Here is a 20083-nt window from a genome sequence, read left to right on the forward strand (position 1 = left end):
TTTATTTTCCTGTGTAGCAAAAAGCATTACAGTTGTGCTGCCTGGATAGCACAATTTGAGGAACAAATGAAGGGGCAAAGAGATTTCATGCATTCCAGTGATGTATCTGTGGTTGTCCGTGGTTGTCCATGGCCTGGTATACTAATTACCCTCCTTTTTCTTTGCCACTCTGTTCTCCAGTTGCATCTACTTTCAAGGAGTTTAGCTACTGACTCTTTGGCATGCTCCATTCATTATTTCAGTTTTGTTTCTAATGCTGCAGTCCTTTGAATTTTGGCACTCTTGTGTTTTATCCAAGACCTTGTTATTTGTGTTGATTTTTCTAGGCTGTATGCAGTATTCTTATGTTCTGTCTGCAAACTGCAACTTGAGTTTTCTGTGCACTTGCTGGTGAGGCTGTCCTTCAGTTCGACCTCCATAAAATCAGCACTTCAGAAAGTGTGTAAAATGCACTTGTAGATGCAGAGATGCACCCCTTGCACATTCATTTCTGTTCACAGGGGTCCATTTTCACATCTAGCTTTGTTCAGATGCCTCTCTGTTCTTCAGAGCCAAATCCAGAAACTTCCACTGCAGAAAGCTCTTCTCTTTTTGGACCTAAAACTAAGGGAAGTCTCTGATTTGAAAATGGTGATCCAAGAATCATCTTAGATTAAATTTGAAGCTTGCTTGGCTGATGGCTGTGCAGTTGTAGCACCAGATGATGTGTGAGAGCCACCATTTATGAAGATGATGTTGCACCTCTGACCTTTTTACAAGGCTCCACCCTTACAGTACTGTTCTGAATGGTCCTTCTTTAAGGAAAAAAAAGGATGGTGTATGTTTGCCACTAAACTTCATTATTCAAGTGCCTTCTCTCTTACTTTGCCTTTAATAGGAAGAGGAAGAATGTCTGTCTCCATCAGTATATATGTGCATCATTCAAGCATCACAAAAGTTGAGGCTTCCAGAGTAGAGGACTGGTTCTGTCTCCTGCCATGATACTGCAGTTTTATGACATGATTGTAGAAATGTGTGACTGGATTAAGAGAGTAAAATGATTTTGAGAATGAAGATCATAAAATGAGGGCTCCTCATAAGAAAGATGACTAAAGACATGAAGAGAGGTGAAGAGAGGCTGAGTTAAGCCATGTTCAGGATCTGTTTTATGTATTGCACGCATTGCATGCAGTCTGTTCTGGGTCTGTGTTTTTACATAACAAAGTCATGCTGTAACTTGGGCACTTGCAGTGCTATAGGTTAATCAGGTTTGCATGCAGAGTTATATGCTTAACCAAAGGTGTCATTCCAACTCAGTCACTGTAGTGCACAAAGCACCTCATCAAAGAATGACAAATGTGCTCATAATTTAGGTAGGCACCGGTGTGTGAAAGATGTTTCCGTAGATATGCACTCAAAAACAGGTCTCAAAGGTATTTTTAGTAGGAAGAAGGCATGGCTTTCTTATGTCAGCATTTCTGCGTGTGTGTCCACCCCTTCTTGTAAAGCTAGGATTCTTTTTGTTCATAGCTTAGACTCTTGAAATTCTTCAGGTTTTAACTACACATTAAGGATATGGGAGGAGAAGTAGCAGGTAGTCTCCAATTCATCAGAATTCACAGATAGGTCAGTTTTAACTGAAATTTTTTCTGAATGAGAATTGGAATTCTGGAAAAAAACCTAAAGATCTGGCACATTCTTCCTATCGACAAGTAAACAATGCTTTTTCTGCAGATACAGTGAAGATTTTGAAAACCTGGCCTATTCTCCTGCAGGTTTAGACTGCTATTCTGGTAAAACTCTGGTTAGCTGGAGTATGGCAGGGCAGATAACTGCAGTCTGTTATTGCAGTTTTTAGAGGGGGATCACGTCCTGCTGTGGGCTGGGGCAATTTCTGAAGGTGTTGTTCCATGGCCACACTGTGGTTTTCCTTTTGCCCAGCTGTATTCTCATCCATGGTGGGCAACTCTCACCCCTGAAGAGTCCTGGATGAACATCTCACCTACAAAGCTTAGCTTCAAAGACCACCAGCTTTCAGGTTGTCTTCTGGGAAGGGATAAGGCAATTTGGTATTTAAATGGAGAGTGATTTGTTAACTTAGAAGGTACTAGCAGTTCTGTGGCTGTTAGAACATCACACAGACTGTCTGTACCTATTTCGAATTTACATGATAAACTACTGAGCAGGACAAACAGTTTACAGAGCACAGCTATGAATGTTATGTGCATACTAAGGCGAGAGATTATAAGAAAAATGACCCTTTTTAGTCCAGATTTTGACAGTGTTTGTGGTCAGTGTAACTGTACCCTGGTCTTAATGTTTTCATGTTTTATTTTAAATACAGCAATAATGTCAAATACTTCACAGAATATATTTGCCAGGGCAGTTTCTGCTCTTTGAGCTCTAAATTAAGGTGAAAAAGTTGAATATCTGTGTTCTGTTTAGTGATCTCCTCAACAAAGAGAACATTCAGTGTTAAACTCTGCTCCTATCATAGAATCAATAAAAAGTGTTATTCAGCAAAATAATTACCCATGTGATTTATAGCAGCATTCTGTAATTATTTTGATCACTCTGACTTCACTAGAGTTGCATGTGAAGATAAAAAAGTCTTAAGTCGTATTTTTTTCCTAGCAACTGCAGTAATGTGAACCTCGTGCATGTGCTTGGGACACAAGACACACGGTGCACGCTCTGTTTTGTTGGTTAGTTACAGCTTGCTTGGGCATCAATATTTTGTGTTCACTTGAGAAGAGACAGAACTCCAGAGCAGGGTTTAGGGTGAGGGGAAGCAGAGGTGAAATGCTGCTGCCATCCCCATACAGCTGAAGTATGTGTTTTGTTTTTGTTAGCAAAGCATTTGAGCCAAAGAGTGCATAACCAGTCCCCATACCTCACATTTGAATCACTGTTGTGGTGACATCAAATATAAACATTTCTCGACTGTTTAGTTTAACACAGATGTTTCAGAAGGGTTGACAGAGGCTGGAAGAGACAGTGTGAAGAGCTTTGTTGGATAAATGGTGTCACTAATGACTGGTGCTGTATTGCAATGAAAGCATGTTATAAAAACATGATGTTGTCACTTAGAAAAGTGGTCAAATATATTCCATGGTCAAGTTAAACATTTCTGAAACCCCTGGTGTGCTGATTTTTCTGCTAGCGCAGCTGTTAGTTGGGGCCTCAGGTGAAATCTCTTTCTGAGGTTCTTTTCACAGCTATTTTTTTGCCCACAGTCTTCAAACAGAAAAGCTCATAGTTTTGTTCCATTACTGTGTATTGTATAACAGTGATTTGCAGGCTCTTTGATGCTTCCCAAGGCATAATTTGCAAGTATGCAAAATGTGTGACCTATTTTGTACGATTTTTTAATAATGAATGCACAAATAAAGTTATGTGGATTAGAAGGGTGGGTTGGATGGTTAGGGTGTGAAAACCATGAAGATAAACCAGTCAGTTTACAATGCTCTCAAATATAACTCTTATTCTCTTTAGCATGAATATTCGCTGCATCACATCCTAAGGAGGAGAGAGTGTGCAGTGTATGGGTCTGGATTGAATCTTGATTCACACAAGAATATACAATACATGTGATTTTATTTCCAAACAGATTTCCTCAGTCTCGTCGGGGCAGTTGTCTTTCAGTGAAGCATGACTACTTGAGGGTTTTAAGTAAATCTGCAGCACAGACATCTGAGAAGCTGCTGCGTAATTTAACCGAAAATCTTAAGGATGAGCTTTCACAAGATGGCTGAGCCAAACTAATGGCTTGCTGCTGCCTAAAGGGACAGCTGCTCTGTTCCTTCCCAGTCCTGCTGCTACTTTATCCAGTGTTGCTTTTCCCTTTATGCAGACTCTGGCATCCTCTTGGTCATTCTTATAATTTATCTGTTTAAAAAAAGCCAAATAACAACTGAACCTGAAACCCCCTTCTTGAAAAAAAAAAGAAAAACTAATCAGTTTGCTTTCATTTTCCCCATCACTACCAGAAAAGCAATGTTAGCAGGAATTTGTGGCCAGCAGGTAGGGATCTAGGGAATGCCAGTGTCCTGGAAACATTGAACTCTTTCATGACTCAGTAGTTGCAGGGAACAGCCATTCAGATGTATGCCAGTTAACAAGTCCTCTTTGAAACTGGTTTTCATACATAGTTCTATTAGAGGCTTTTGTCAGAACCATGAATGACAGTGAACATAATTTTTTCAAGTAAAACAGCTGAAAATACAAAAATATGAAAAGTAGAGTTCAGCTAGTAGTAGTGTCCTTATTTAAATGAGATGAAAGCAATGCAAATTTGACTGGAGACACAGAAAAATCAGCTTTATAGCTGTGTATTTTGGGCATCTTAACATTACTTGTACCATTATTTAATATCTTCCAACAGGATTTTTAAACAAGACGCTTAAGAAATATCTTAATAATCCCTTTTTTTTTCCCTTTGTAGAACTGAAGGAAGGTCACCATGGGAGCATTTTTAGACAAGCCAAAGATGGAGAAGCATAACGCCCAGGGGCAGGGGAATGGGCTGCGTTACGGTCTGAGCAGTATGCAGGGCTGGCGCGTGGAAATGGAGGATGCACACACGGCTGTGATTGGTTTGCCAAATGGACTTGATGGATGGTCGTTTTTTGCTGTCTATGATGGGCACGCTGGATCCCAGGTTGCCAAGTACTGCTGTGAGCATTTATTAGATCACATCACGAGCAACCAGGATTTTAAAGGGCCAGATGGGCCACCATCTGTGGAAAGTGTAAAGAGCGGCATCAGAACAGGTTTTCTGCAAATTGATGAACACATGAGAGTCATCTCCGAGAAGAAGCATGGCGCAGACAGAAGTGGGTCAACAGCTGTGGGTGTCATGATTTCTCCCCAACACACATACTTCATCAACTGTGGAGACTCGAGAGGTTTGCTCTGTCGAAACAGGAAGGTTCACTTCTTCACACAGGATCACAAACCAAGTAACCCGCTGGAGAAGGAGCGTATACAGAATGCAGGTGGCTCCGTAATGATTCAGCGTGTGAATGGCTCCCTTGCTGTTTCAAGGGCACTTGGGGACTTTGATTACAAATGTGTCCATGGGAAAGGTCCTACAGAACAGCTGGTCTCACCCGAGCCTGAAGTTTATGAAATTGAGAGATCAGAAGAAGATGATCAGTTCATCATCCTGGCTTGCGATGGTATCTGGGATGTTATGGGAAATGAAGAGCTGTGTGACTTTGTAAGATCCAGACTTGAAGTCACTGATGACCTTGAGAAAGTTTGCAATGAGATAGTTGACACCTGCTTGTACAAGGTAGCCAGACTTGAGAGAAGGAGTTTACTGTGCTTTCACTATTAGAAGTTAATGAACAAGCTAATAATAACTTTGCTTCCAGTCTATTAATATTCAATGGTTTATGGTAACATGACTTTGACAGTGATGGCCATGTTTCCTACAAAAATGGTGATAGAGGGGGAACGAACGCACAACAGAAACAACGTTTTTCTGGGTGGTTGTGGTTAATTAAAAGTTTATAATTGTGTACAGATACACTGCGATCAGTGGAAAACTAGAAGCTAATGGGAATTTATGGGCAAGCTAAAGACAATAACTGCTCTTTTCTCTTTCGTAACGTACTTTACAAAACCTTAACTCTTAAGACTTAATCAGGCTAGAGAGTATATTTCCCCTTCCTAATCTTCCCCTGCTTTCTTGGGCACATAATATTAATATTACTGTTATATTTACATCAAGGTAAATGCAGAATCAATGAACCTTGACTTCATATTTTGAAGACCTGGCTTCCTAAGTTAGTTTTTATTTTGGTTTAATTACCGTGTTTCTTATTCACTGTTGTGTGATACAGCTCTGAAAGCAGCTCGAGTAGAAGAAGATGAGACTCTTTGGTTTAACAAAACTATGTAACTTTGTCTGCATTAACTTCTACTCTGTATCAATAAGTTGCAGTGTGATGCAGTTACTGAGTTTCATAGCTTGATACTTATTTTGCAAAGGCAAACTGGAAGTCATAGAGCAAAAAAGCCAACTTTTTTCTAAAGAAATAAGACAACATCCCTGCTCTTCCCACATGGCTAACAGGATCATTGTTTCCCATCTAGAAATTTGTAATTGCTTTCCAACACCTTGGCAGATTGATAATGGCTATGTTTTTGTTTACTATTTTTCTTTGGCAATCCTGAAAGCAAATACCAGGAAGGGAACAGAGACTTGTGGATGCTGTAAGCTTTGCAGGAGCCAACTGTCAGCACCTCCCCATACCCATGTACTGTTTTTTTGCACACTGGCTTGTTCTTGATCTCGCTGACATCAGTGGAATTAATTAGTGTTAAAAGTTAAGCCTGTGGATGCATGTTTGTAGGCCAAAGCACAGGGGTATTGAAAGTAAACCAAACAGTTACTTTGCATGAGCAGAATGTGTTTGTATTTTTAAATATTCAAGTATTGGGTTTCCTTTATTTGGAGTTTTAAATGTAAACATTTTTTGCAAAGATCTGGGTACTTACAGCTGGTTTTCTAACAAGTTCTCTCACTTGCAACTTTTCTTGTTTTAAATGAAAAGGAGAAGAAAAAACCTAATAGATGTGATTTTTAGTGGAAGCACTGTCTGAATTTAGCACCTTTCTGATTAGTGCTTTTGAGCAGTAAGGGTTTTATTCACTCATTCAGCTGTTTTCCCAAAATGATTGGGTGGTACTTAAAACAAGATGGAACACAACTTTGTAATTATACATCACTCATAACCAATGTCAATTTTTAAATGACAGTGGGATGTCTGTAACTGGCTCCATGTAGTCTTCAGACCATAAAAGAGGGAAAAACAATGACTGAAGAGTTGTACCAAATGAATGGGCCTGGAATTCTCTAGGGGGTACAGGGAGATTAATTCTAATGATAATATTAATCCATCATGGTGAAAGTTGGATTCTGATACCATATGATTTGTGAATTTCTGTATTTAAAATGCTTTGATGTGTGTTTAGCCTGGTGTGTATACATTTCTCAAATCATTTTTTCTTTTCCACCAGGGAAGTCGAGACAACATGAGTGTGATATTGATCTGTTTTCCGAATGCACCAAAGGTATCACCAGAGGCGGTGAAAAGAGAGGCAGAGTTGGACAAGTACCTGGAAAGCAGAGTAGAAGGTGGATCATTTAAAAAAAAATAAGTAACTTTGTTTCTAAACAGACCCCTGGCCCCCTTCCCCTTCCAACAATAAACCCTTAACACGTACAGGCTTTTTAATAGACCTTCAAGTGCCATTTGCCATCCTGTGTACCTCTGAAAAAGGCACTCATATTTGTCCTGAAAAACTTCTGCTATAAAAGTGCAGCAGCCTGTAGCCCTGAAAATTATTCAGGATGGCAGAGAATTCATTTATGCCCAGTGTTATTCCTGAGTCTGTTGACAGCACTAACTTCAGACCAGTGAATCCTGGTTCCTATTACATACATGGAATTAAAGAAAATAATCAGAATATCTTGAAAAGTGTCTGTGAAGATGGTAATTTGAGTGCCATTTATAGTTAAGTACAAATCAGTTAGCTGTAATATTTTATTATCCAGTAATAGTAGGGTTACAACTTGATTACTATAATCTTTAAGCACCTGATTACATATTTACTTATTTGAAAGTACATCAGAAATTTGTCAAAGCTAATCTTTAAGTATTCATGACAAACAAAAGCTGGGAACTCATCTTATTCTGATAGTAGCTTAAAATTTTTGCTTTAAATTTGTATTCCAGGAGTTCTTAAACTTTAAATTGAAACTGTGAGTCTGGGGCTTTTTGAATCACATAAAAATTATATTTAAAATCAATTAGATTCAAATAATTTTGATTAAAACTGCATTTATAGTGCCTTTTGATATTTAAAACCAACTACATCTTGGAGTTTGTTTCTGAAATGTAAGACATGCTGTATGCATTATTTGCATAGGTTAAGTCTATTTTTGAAGTGGACTCCTCTATATGTTACAAGTCTAGTTGTGTGTGTATACTCCCAAGAATCCTTAATAGCACAGGGCACGATAGGCAGAGTTCTCTACAGCTTTGATAGCAGTGATCAGTAAGTTAGAGGAGTACATTATGCACTTTTTTCCTCCTTAACTTGCATGATGGTAACACAGTGCAGCTCCAGAATTTTCACAGAGAACTTGTCTGCATGGGAATTTTGGGCTCAGACAAATCCATATGCAATTTTTAAAGCACTTACAACCTGTGTAGGTGCTCCTGCAGAAAGTGCCACGTTTTTTGAAGGTCTCACTCACCAGGTCTCAGCAAACTGCATCTGTTCTGCTCCTGAACAAATGCCCAGGCAGACATTTGTGTGTTTTAATCTCCACACTTGCCTGAGAGGGGAGGTTGGTGCACAGTCAGTGCTGGTGTGAATCTCCCTGGCAGCGTGGCAGGAATGTCCCGGTGCAGTCACTCTGCGGGAGGGAAGTGTCAGCAGAGCAGGGAGCAGGTTTGCACCAGGCGTGTGAGGAGCTCGCTGTGTGCCCACCCACAGATTTGCTGAAGAACAAGTGTGCTGAACATTCACACATTGATTCACAGCGTGGTAATTCTCCTTATCTGGGCAAGTACTGCCTTCTTATCTTAGATATTGTGTCTGAGCTCAGACAAACCCGTGACCTAGAATATGAAAATATGATGAAGCCAAGGCTGCATCTTCAGCTGGCCTCATCGTACCCCAGGAATGTTACAGTGAGGAAAGCTGGCATTTTTGTACAGCTGCTTCATTTTGTAAAGGAACAGCCTAAACACTGAACCTGCATGTGGTTATGGTACATACAAGGAATTTGGCTGTTGGTACTTTGCATTTGTACAAATAGGAAATTTGCAGGAATGATCAAAGTGTGATAATTGCATAAAGGCAGAAAGATTCTGTATGTAGTTATAAAGCACTTTAATACTAATTTAATGGGATGATGTCTGAACAACTTGAGGAAATATATTGTAATTCCTCTCAAGGGTCTTTGCTTAATTTTTAGAGTTATCCTCAATCTTTGTGTGTTATTGCACAAAAATATTATTTAAATTAATGAATATTTAGTAAACACTACTCAACCCAGCAGTGATTTGTATCAGCTGTTTGCAGAATTTGGCCTTTTAGGACTTATATATGAGGAAAGTTGAAAGGCCTGAACAAAGGCAGAATTTTAAGTACAGGAGTTGATAACTTTGTTTTATTTAATATATAATTAATTTCTGTGCCATTGCATTGTTTCTGAAGTAAGTGGATAATGCCTTAGTAAAGTAGGACTGCTGCAGCACCTGAAACTTTATACACTACAGTGAATAATCTTGCTCTTATCTTAGGATACTGTGAGAGTGGCAGTGCTTAACTTTAAAAGCCCAGTTTTTGGCTGAAGGAACTAAAAATATAAAGAGTACTTTTAGAATGATCTTACTTATCTGTAATGTCAATTTAAATTTAAAATTCATTCACATGGACACTTGGTCAAAATGCATATTACATATTTTTATGCACTTCAGTACTCAGTGAAGTCCAACAGGTAATGAGAGTCGATCCTTTCTAATGTGCATTTTTTTTTTCTGGTTGTATTTTTATCCCCTTGGCCCAGAATATGCCTTTATACTGTTAAAAACTAGTGCAAATTTAAAGACTGAATAGGATTTAATAATGACGGTCATCTTGAATAAGGAGAGATGATTCAGATATTAAAAAATGTAGAAACTTTTCTACTTACTATGTCAATTAAGACACTGCTGATGTGTTTGTGGTCCAGATTTGTAGCTGCAACAAATAATGGAAGAAGCAGCAAGTGTGGAGAAGCATCCTTGTGCCATTACTTGCAATAAATCAATGTTACTCCTAAAGTATCATGTGAACTTCATGGTAGAAGTAATCAGTCATTCCAAAATGTGTTGCTATTTTTGCACTAATATGTGTTATCAATGTGTTAACTCTAAAAAGAAACTTGTCTAAGCTTTTTTTTCTGTTCCCATTTTTTTTTACATAAAACCATTTCGTAATAGATATTCCCTGCAATATTTATACCTATGTAGAGATAAATAATTTTAAGTTAGCTGTTATATGTTCCTTCCCTAATTTTCACATAAACACAGTTCTGGCTTTTTCTTAAACTTTGTATGGAATTCCCATTTTTGAATCCTTTATTTTAGGGTTGTAAGTACATTTTTCCAGTACTTGATGCCATGAAAATGTGTAGAAGGTTTAAAAGTAAATTAAAGACTGGGGGGAGGGTTGAAGGTATATTGAAACAAGATAATTCCAATAAATTAAACACAGCTAGCAGACCGACTCCATTTGTTGTGTCTTCAGTGTTCATTCAGTCTGTATCTATAGTTTTATCAAAATATAAATGTATTCATTTAGTGGAGACTGTATGTTAAATGTACTACAGTTACAGGTTGTGAAACTGTGTAGTATAGGTCAACTATAAATTCCTTATTTTTGTACAGCAGAACTTTAGAACTAGCACAATGTAGCATATTCTAGATGTTCAAAATTGCACAATAAAGGAACTTGGCAAACCAAATCTGAGATCTTGGCTTCTTATTCAGATTTAAGATTCCCAGATTATTTCTTTGCTAAATGTAAGATGGTAAAATGAACTTTGGCTGTAGATTTTTGAGGAAATGGCAAGTTTTTGAGGTGTCTCTGGTGTGCGGTGTCATGTATTTAAAATTTAGGTTCTGAAGTAAACAGCTTAAAGCTTTGTGCTGCAGAATTTGATGCTGGTTGAGGACTAGGCAGTGGTTCCACTATACCTTGCAAATAATTTACACAGCCTGACTGCAAAACAGATCCGATGGTTTTTGTAAACACACACAGCCCTGAAAAACATTACATATACAAAAAGTAATTCACAATTGTTGTTTAGGTTTGGTTTTGTTTTGACTAAAAAGGACTGGATACATGTTGGTTTTAAAAGCTTTCAATGTGCCTTATCTCACAAATTATAAAATGGAAACTTGGTATGTTCTTCTGGAATTAGGGCAAAATAAGAATGCTTGAGTATTTTTCAAGAGTGGTACTGATGAATTCCAACTACTTTCAAACTGTGTAAATGCTTTATTTCATGAAGAATAGTGTGTATGTATATACATGCATGTATAGATGTGCACATATGTACACATTATTTTTGCATGTTGCAGTATTCACTTGAGGATGAAAAGCACCAGGTCTTAATAATTTGTGTGCTTTGCAATTTCTGAGAGCTCATGTTTACAGAGAAATGAATGAGATGCATTTTTAAAAGTGTTCTTGTTCTTTAAATTTCATAAAATCCCTATTTAAGGAATGACTCTTCAAGGCTGGTATGATCTTGAATGTCTTGAATTCAAATAAAACTGTGTGCTTTTGACTTGAGGAGAAAAGTGAAAAAAGCAAACGTGGAAAAAAAAAAAAAAAACTAAACCAACCAGGCCTAAGAATAAAGTTAAAGAATTAATGTCTTGACAAATGTGGCTGTGGCTACAATACAGATTCTCTTCGCCCAGAAGCTGGAGTGGATCAGCTTTAAGTTTCTGCCCTGAATTTAAGTATCTCCTGAGTTGAGAATGAAACTGTCAATTAGATGTGATGTCCCTGGCTTTTAATTTATGTGTAATAGTTCTTAAAATGTGCATGTTGCTGTAATGCAGTGAGGTACAAGTATTGGTTAATACACATACAGCCATGGGAATTACTTCTGACCTCTCTAGCCTTTTATTTCTTGAAAATACTATGTTTTCTGTGATGGCAATAATATTTTAACTTGTGTTGCAGTGATAAAGCTGATGTTAATATCTGCCCCATGCCTTGGGCATATTGTGGGAAGATATTGCATCTTGTGTCTAATGTATGGCAGGAAAGCCATTAAAGATTTTTTTCCCACTGTTACTAGGTAGCTGTGTATTTCTAAAACCAAATCAGCATGTGGACAGCAGTAAATCTGTGTCAAATCTGTTACAGGGTTTTACTTATGGAACCAAAGTTAACAATTACCATGTTGAGTACGGTCTGTCGCTTTATTTTTTTTTTCTTTTTTTTTAATGTTAAGCTGCCTTTTTATAAAACTTGAGTGTTTCAATCTTTTGAAGTTAATTTTGGACTGCACTTACAAAAAAAGTACTTCTGATTCCCAGAGATCATAAAGAAGCAGGGTGAAGGAGTGCCAGACTTAGTCCACGTGATGCGTACGTTAGCAACTGAGAGCATCCCAAACCTCCCGCCGGGGGGGGAGTTGGCAAGCAAGTGAGTTCACATCAGTGTACATGTGGGGTTTGATTTAAATCACACTGTGACTGCAAGGCCACTCTTAAAAGTTGGGGGGCAGGGAGGGAGGAAGGGCACAGGACAAAAGGTGATGATCTGTTCTCCAGTTTTTATTACTCAGTTGTTCTGGATGAAAAGGACAAGCCTAAGAATGGAGTTGACTGTGAATCATTGCAAAAATTAAATGCCAAACTGTAGTTTGGGAAGGAATGAGGGGTTTTTAAGGGTGGCCTGAGTGTCTGTTTTTTGTAATTAACTGGGGTTTCTGGGGGGATGTTACAATTGAACATGTGAAAATAATGCCCTGACTTTAATTACTTGGGTTGAAGCATTATACACTTCAACAAGAAATGATATGCATAAAATATTTTGCTTGGCAGCTTTCTTTTCTTGTCTGTAGCCATGTTGTAATTGCTTAAAAATTTGCTTTTGTTTCTCTCTGCTTGTGACAAATCTGAAAGCAAGATAGAAATCTATCAAAAAAGAAAAGTGGGAAGTTAAGTTTGTAGCTTTATATAGCTGACTTTGTCCTTGAAGGGTTCAGTGGTGATGCTCTGTGGTTTCTCAAATATTCAGTCTTTAAAGAAGCAATGTGCTCAGCTTGTTTGCACCCCCAACCAATCAAAAGATTCTTCATGAGCCTGTGCTGTGTTAAAATGGATTGGGCATATATGATACAGAGTATTTTTGACCTTTCAGAGGATGATGTTTGTATTGTTACACCAAAACATCAGGACTTTAGGCACACAATTTAATAAATTATAAATTAATAAATTGAATCAATTATAGAGTGATAACTGTAAAGATGGCTTCTAGAAAACAATATTGTTCCTATAGGAACTGTTTGACTAGGAGAAGAAGAGATGGCAATTTAAAGTATAATAGGATCTATTTAGGATGAGCTGCTGTAATGTTGAAGTATGAGTGAGTCAGTTACTCATGAAATGCAGCATACAAACTGATTTTTCTTAATCTCCTTTGGCTGGAAGTGGCATCATGGCTGTGAAGAAATGCTGAAGTGATGTGACTTCAGCTGGATTTTGTGTCTCAGTGATGCTAGTTTGAATAGGGACTTAGAGAAGTATTGATTTAATTGGATGTTTATGTAACTTAAAGCACTGTTGCCAATTTGGAAGGAAAATAATGCTTTCCAAGAAACCTGCTTGTATTTAGAATCAAAGATACCTATTTCTTGAAAGATATGGGAAACTTTCCAATCCATATATGCAATGTACCTTGTGTGTAATTGCTTGATTTTATTGCTTTAAATCCAACCTCTTCTTTCATGCCCTATAACCATTCACTATGATGTTTATACATGGTAGTTCCTGACTCTTCAGCGTTGCAGGATGATTACAAAGCTTGTCATCTGCTTTTTTTCTTCTCTTGCACTCCTTTGTGATTGCTCTGCATGCATTCTTCAGCAGTTTAAAGGTTGCTCTTTAAAGTTTGTTTTGCATCACAATCTGCTACTTCATCTTACCTGGTTCTGCAGAAAGGGATCCAAAAGAAAGTTGCATTTGAAGTCCAATGTGTAATTTATGTTTTTTACTCCCCTCTTTCCTTCCTGTTCTCACTTCAAAGTTTTTTCCTTATATATTGGAAAAGGCATTGGCAGCTTCTTCCTTCAGCCTCACATTCGCTTATGTTTGGTTTTTTGGGTTTTTTTTAAATACCTGTTTTCAAGGGGTTTTTTGATTCTCAGTTTTTCACCCTATGTTAAAAGAAATAAATAAAAACCATGTTGCTCATTTGCATGTTGATTGCAAATGTATTCATATTTTATCACTATTTCTTATCAAATTTCTATCACTATTAGAAAAGTCAAGAATCCCAGAGATGAAGGTTAATTTCAAGCTATCTTAAATATGCTAAGCAGGGGCCTTTTTAAAAGGAGGTAACTGTCAAAATGCTTGAATAAATTTTTTTATATTTTTTTGCCAGACAAAATTTATCTAATTCTGAAGATACAATACACAAACCTGCAAATTTGATTTTTTTTGTTGTTGTTGTTGTTTTTTGTTGTTTTTATTTTTTTGAGAAAAATTGCAGGAAAGTATTTGGCATGTCATTGTAGAAGAGTACTGTTCTAGATCCATTTTTTTCATGTTTGCCCATTGGAACTACTTTTTAGGACATAACACAAAAACTTCAGAATATAATTTTTTTGTGTCCAGAAAATAACACAACACTGTTCCCTTATGGAAGTAATACATAATACATGAGGCATTGCTGCAGTGGTTTTTGGGCACACATGACCAGATTATTCAATGTCCACTGAGGTCTCTGCTGCCCTTTTTCAAAGGGAAGACCTGACTGGCAGGTTGTGCCCTTCTCCTGCTGAGCTCTGAGGGATATTCAGCCTTGCTTGTCTTGAGCCTAAAGGTTTTAAAGGATATGGAATCTTTAAGGACACTTAGTGCTAGCTTGCAGTAAAAATGGTTCTGTGAATTTAGAATCTTCTAAAGTTTGCATTAAAGTTAAAACTGGGAATTTGACTTGGGGAAAAAAAAAGCCTTAAAACCTTGTGGGTTTTTTTTTTTGTTTTTTTTGCTCTAGACGGAGTGTGATTGAAGCTGTGTATAACAGACTGAACCCCTACAGGAATGATGATGCTGTAAGTATCTTGCCTCTTACATTCTCTTTCTCCCCACCCCAATTATTTGAGCTGTTTTGTAAAGAAAGATATTACACTGTTAAAGACCTCTTCCCCCAAGAAAGGAATAACACTGTTGTGCTTTTTGGACTGTGTTTTGTAATTGTTTTCTGCTGCCTTCTGCTGATCATCATCTCAAAACTCCAGCAGGGTTGATTCATTTGTCCTCTGGAATTTCATTCTTTCAGTCCTGCTTGGGTGTCCAAGTGCTGCCAAATGGTGGAAAGAGTCATGGGGGGCCTTTTTTTCCCCTTCCTTATAGGAGGCAATTTTTCCTAAATATCAAGAAGAAAAATGCTATATCTAAAGGTTAAACGGATGTGTGAAGAATATATTAGTTTACCAAATGGACTGTGTAAACACTTCTGTTCTTAAGCATAGAGCATCATACAGCAAGCAAACACTTTGGGTTCTTATATGTCAGTGCTGAGAGAGACGTAAATCCCCTGTCAGGATGGGGGGAAGAAAAACCAAGCAGTGAACATGAGTGTGATTCCAGTGGCAGTTTGATCACCAGAAACAACACTGGCACTGAAAATGCAGTAGCTCGTGGAGCATTTAAACTGATCCTTTAACTATCAGCAGAAATTACTTGCATGCTTGGATGTGACAGAAGTGAAATGCAGCCAGACATAAAGATTGTGCGTTGGCCTTAAAACTGTGCACTAGTTTTATTTGGCAGCCTTCATTCTATTTTTAGCATAAAAATTCCTAAACAGGGGCTGAAAAAGGATGCTTTACCTTCAAAATACATTCTGTAGTATGTTGCTGTTCTGCAAACCTGCAGTACACAAACTTTTTGATCGTGTTGGCAACTGGGATACAGAAATTTGCATATGGAATAGTTGGCAAGCAGCGCCTGCATTTTTACTTATGCTGCTTTTATTCTTCATTCTTGAAACAACCATTTTGCTCTTTCATATAATTGCTCTCCTTTGCTACTTCTGGTCTTGAAGGAAAAGCTGGAGGTGGTACTTTTGCAAAAGGCAATTTCAGTTGGTGTTTTTTTAACTACACCTCCGTGCCAACTGTTCCTCTCTGGTTTGCAATGGATTCTGTGTGCAAGTTTGAATGAAGGGTGCAGAACTTCAGTGCTAAGAAATTATCATGTGTGGCATTGCTAGAGATTTAATTAGCCTCTTTCCTCTCCAGGGAGTCACTAAGGCAGTGCTTTTGAAGAAAAGTAATATTTCTACCTCCTGCAGCCTCAGTAATGGCGGGGAGTTGTAGCTGTGGAAGCACCAGGATGAGCTGTTGTAAAATCCCATCCTGCCCCTTAATTGCTTAGGGAAAAGGAGCAGATGATGCTGAATCCACCAAAGGTGGTGCACAGGAGCAGTTTGCTCTGACTCCTGTGCTGCTGATTGAGCTGTTACTTTCAGCTGCAGAGCTGTGGCCCCGCTTGCTTGTGGTTAACCTGTGAGCCCACCTGATGAGGCTGGTAGAGAAAGCTGAATACAGAGCAGTCTAAGCAAACAGTCTGACACAAAGGCAAATGGATTAAAAAACACTTGGTAAAATTAAATACTGGTTAAACCAGGATTTGGTTAAACATTTGTCAGGCTTGTGGTAGTTATACAAAATCTGCTGTTGCCTGTGGGCCTAAATGGAATCAATTTTTGAGACACTCAGGTATTGGATAGGTTGAAATACCAAGTAGTGTGACCATACAATTATGATTTGAAGCACAGAATGTTTCTACTTCAAATTTTTCTTTTTGTTACATACACTTATTTTTTTCCACTTGCAATTTTATTACCATCCAAAATGGTGATTTCCTTCAGTTACCTAAACTACACTTCTGTAACCTTAAATTAAAAGTGTTAAAATAGCTCTGAGTTATAACCGGGTGTCAGTTGGTGTCTGTATCTTCCCATGCCACGAGGGAGGGCTGAGAACACAAAAGATGTTAATGGTGATAACACATCCTGCTCTTTTTTTGCACCTGTGGGCTGAGTGTATCCATTTTGTATTACTTCCAGCTACTCAGGAAATAGCTAGAAAGGCTTTGGAAATGCTTTTGAGTAACATTTCTAGGATCTTATTTTCAGGATTGATGAAACACTCGGTTGTATTTTGAAATTTCTTGATTCTGATGTTTTGTTAATTAAGAATATGTGGGGTTTAGATACTTTTTAAAAGCTGTTTCTGAATGGGGAGAGAAAAGAGACTCCTGAAATGATTTAAGTCTTTACCCTTTTCAGTCTGGATTATCCAGAAACTGCCGCAAGGATGGGCACTCCAGACTTTAAAGGGTTCCTTCTTTTTTCTTTAAGGATTCTGCCTCAACTGATGATATGTGGTAAAACTGCTCATCTAGCTGTGGAGTTCACGTTTCATCCTGCAAATGAAAGTGCAGCCCAACCTCAGTGACCCTTCTTAACATCCATCCTCAACCTTAATTAAAGAAGGGAATATGATGTGTTGGTGAGAGTGACTACAGCAGTACAACATCTAGCCCAGGAACTGATCTTTTTTTGTAAAACAGACTTCTGTAAACGTGATTTCAAACCATAAATTCATGTTGTAAATCAGACTCCAGCAATTTATGTTGTATGATTTTGTTTTTGTAAAGTGCAATTGTCTTTGTACAAATGCTCATATTTAATTATGAACCGCTTTAAATCACTATAAAGGTTAGAAGAAATGTTTTGGCTTGTGTGATGCAACAATATATATCCCTTTCAAAAATCATGTTGTGGTTTTGGATTGCAAGGAGCAGCAGCCTAGCCAGCTAGGTGCTCAAGAGGTGCACAAAACTGTTAAAGATAACTTTTTGGTTTATATGAAAGCTGAACTCATGGGCAACCTACCAGAAATTACAGTGTGTGAATTTCGCTTGGCAATGGAAAAATTACTTAGGATAGTGCACATTCTTCAACAAACATATATCATTTTCTTGGATGCACTCCTGCTCTCACGTTGAGTCGAAGGGATTTGTGATTTTGAGTTCAGTGGGAGTTAAATCATGCCCTATTAACAGTATCCTGTTCATACATGTACCAATCCTGGCATTAGAACTCCTTGGTTCTTTGCACCTCTTTTTTCATTAACCCTTACCTGAAACTACTAATCACTGAGCACGAAGACAACTTTCTACATAAAGTAGGAGTCTGCAGCATTTTTACAATCCTGATTGGCTGGGTCTGCTGCTGTTCCAAGAAAAATACTCTGAATTCCATTTTATCAATAAAGCTTGATTTAACAAACAAGACATTTACCCATAAATGTGTAATTCCTTCTTTTCCTGCCTTTTAAAATGTCAGTGCCATTGTAAATGATATTTTACTTGTGGAAGAATATTTTTCTTAATTGGTAGCCCATTTTTAAAATGGGAAGGATTTTGATTATTGCCCAAGACATAGCCATATGCTAGAGGATGATGTGGGATTAATCCGTTACCCTATTTTTTACAAATGTGGGTTTTTTCAGGCTTTTTGGTGTTGGTTTTTTTTCCCTTCCCTACTGAAGATGTGCATTGGTTTGAATTTGCCTACTGTTTGATAAAAATACATTTGTCAAAACCTGACAATCTTTAACATTTTATGGTGTGTGTTTTTAATTGACCCACTTACTTAGAATGAGAGACTAGTGGTTAAACAGTACTTGTGATTTGAGGTATAGCATGTTGACAATATTTAACTGTTTGTTGTTTAAAATTCTAATTTAAAATTTTATAAGATAATAAACTAATTTGATTTAAGCTTAGCTTTCTCCCATTGAGCATACGAAAATTAAGTTTTCAAGTCAGTCGTGTTTGCAAAACTGCTGTTTTGTGCACCTTGTATTGTCTTTTTGGTTGAGAATATTGTATTTAATATGTAGTTTACTCATTTAGTAGGCAGATTCCTCAAAAGGAAAATCAGTAAAACAAGTAGATTGTAACATTTACTGCAGTTAAACAGAATCAGAACTTGGTGTATAATTACTTTTTGATAGGAAAATGTAGTACAATGCATTTTGCTATATTTGTCTTTCCCTGACTTTGACATATACATATTTGTATATATAGCCTTAAAACTAATGAAGAGTTAGGGAACACTGAACAGTGAAAAAGTAACTTATAGTGTCTTGGAACTAAGTATAGTATATACCAGCAAACTTTTCTTTTATCCCTCTTGTCTATGTGGGGTGCTTAAACGTAACTTCATTGTATTCAGTTTGTAATCTGTTCAAGCATGAATGAAGAAAACATAAGCACTATTTGTATTTATAAATTTATAGCAATTTTTGCTTAAAGAACCAGTTCCTTACCTACCTATGAATAAATGCTTAAAATGTCTAATTTTGTTGTAGAGTGCAAAAATATAATGATGTTAAGTTATAGCTTCACAGGCACCTAATTAACGAGCATATTTAATAATACATGGTGTATTAGTGCGAAAAGCTAAACTTAATTTAGGACTAGGCAGATAAAGTTCTGTCCTTTTTTTTCATAGAGACTAAAGTTTAGTTTTGGAAACTGCAAAACCTTGAACTGGACTGTGGAACCTTTGAGTTTTAAACTTCAAAAATCAGAAGCAAAACTGTGGTGTGAAAAGCCATACTTCAAACCATAATCACTTAAACTGTCTCAGTGACAAAGGAGATTTTTGAAGCCTCTTCTGATGAGGTCTCCTGAAGGTTAGAAAGAAAATAATTCTGCTGTTGCTACAGGCGATGTGAGTAGGTTTGAGGGTAGTGGCAGAAAGCCCGTTTCAGGCCTTTCTCTCTCCCGCCTACGTTCAGCGTTTTGATGAGCTCAGAGCACTGAATTATGATGTATGCATAAACACTGCCATTTTAGATACAGACTTTGATTACAGAACAAACGAGTTAAGTATATAAAGCATCCTAGAAAAGAGGCAAGCTGTACTTTTTTCACTGCTCTGAGTTGAAAAAGGCACTTTTGCACCTTTGTGCATCTCCTTCTTGCACCAGAAACTTTTTTTTTTTTAAATGCTAAAAACATTAGCACCTCAGGGGCAAGGCAGCAATTTTTATTTTGAAATATTGTGTGCTATTTATTTCCCTCTTGGAAAAAGATTCATGTGTGACAAAAATGAAAATTGTGTGATGTTAACAGATGTATTTTTAAATACCTGTTCAAATAGGATGGTCCCGATTTGCTTGTTTTTAAAAGGAAATGACATTTGTAAAGCTACTTTGCTTCGTATGCCATGCAACTTTGTTTTCCTTCTACATTTGACAGTTTCA

At 37.4% G+C, this 20083-nt stretch overlaps 1 protein-coding gene across 3 annotated transcripts in view; it reads left to right on the forward strand.

Moving 5' to 3' along the window:
• The window catches only part of PPM1A (protein phosphatase, Mg2+/Mn2+ dependent 1A), a 29779-nt gene extending 10020 nt beyond the window's left edge, over window positions 1-19759 (forward strand). Inside the window, exons 2-6 of one of the 3 annotated variants that reach the window (XM_068192122.1) lie at window positions 4424-5275; window positions 7009-7126; window positions 12102-12210; window positions 14791-14848; window positions 17092-19759. In XM_068192122.1, the coding sequence (XP_068048223.1) occupies window positions 4442-5275; window positions 7009-7126; window positions 12102-12210; window positions 14791-14848; window positions 17092-17139 (1167 nt within the window). In that variant the 5' untranslated portion in view covers window positions 4424-4441 and the 3' untranslated portion in view covers window positions 17140-19759. The remainder of the gene's footprint in view (window positions 1-4423; window positions 5276-7008; window positions 7127-12101; window positions 12211-14790; window positions 14849-17091) is intronic. The other 2 variants (XM_068192123.1, XM_068192125.1) reach the window with 2 other exon arrangements.
• Window positions 19760-20083: the final 324 nt, after the last annotated feature.

This window comes from Anomalospiza imberbis, chromosome 6, assembly GCF_031753505.1.
Source record: "Anomalospiza imberbis isolate Cuckoo-Finch-1a 21T00152 chromosome 6, ASM3175350v1, whole genome shotgun sequence".
NCBI lineage: Eukaryota > Metazoa > Chordata > Aves > Passeriformes > Viduidae > Anomalospiza > Anomalospiza imberbis.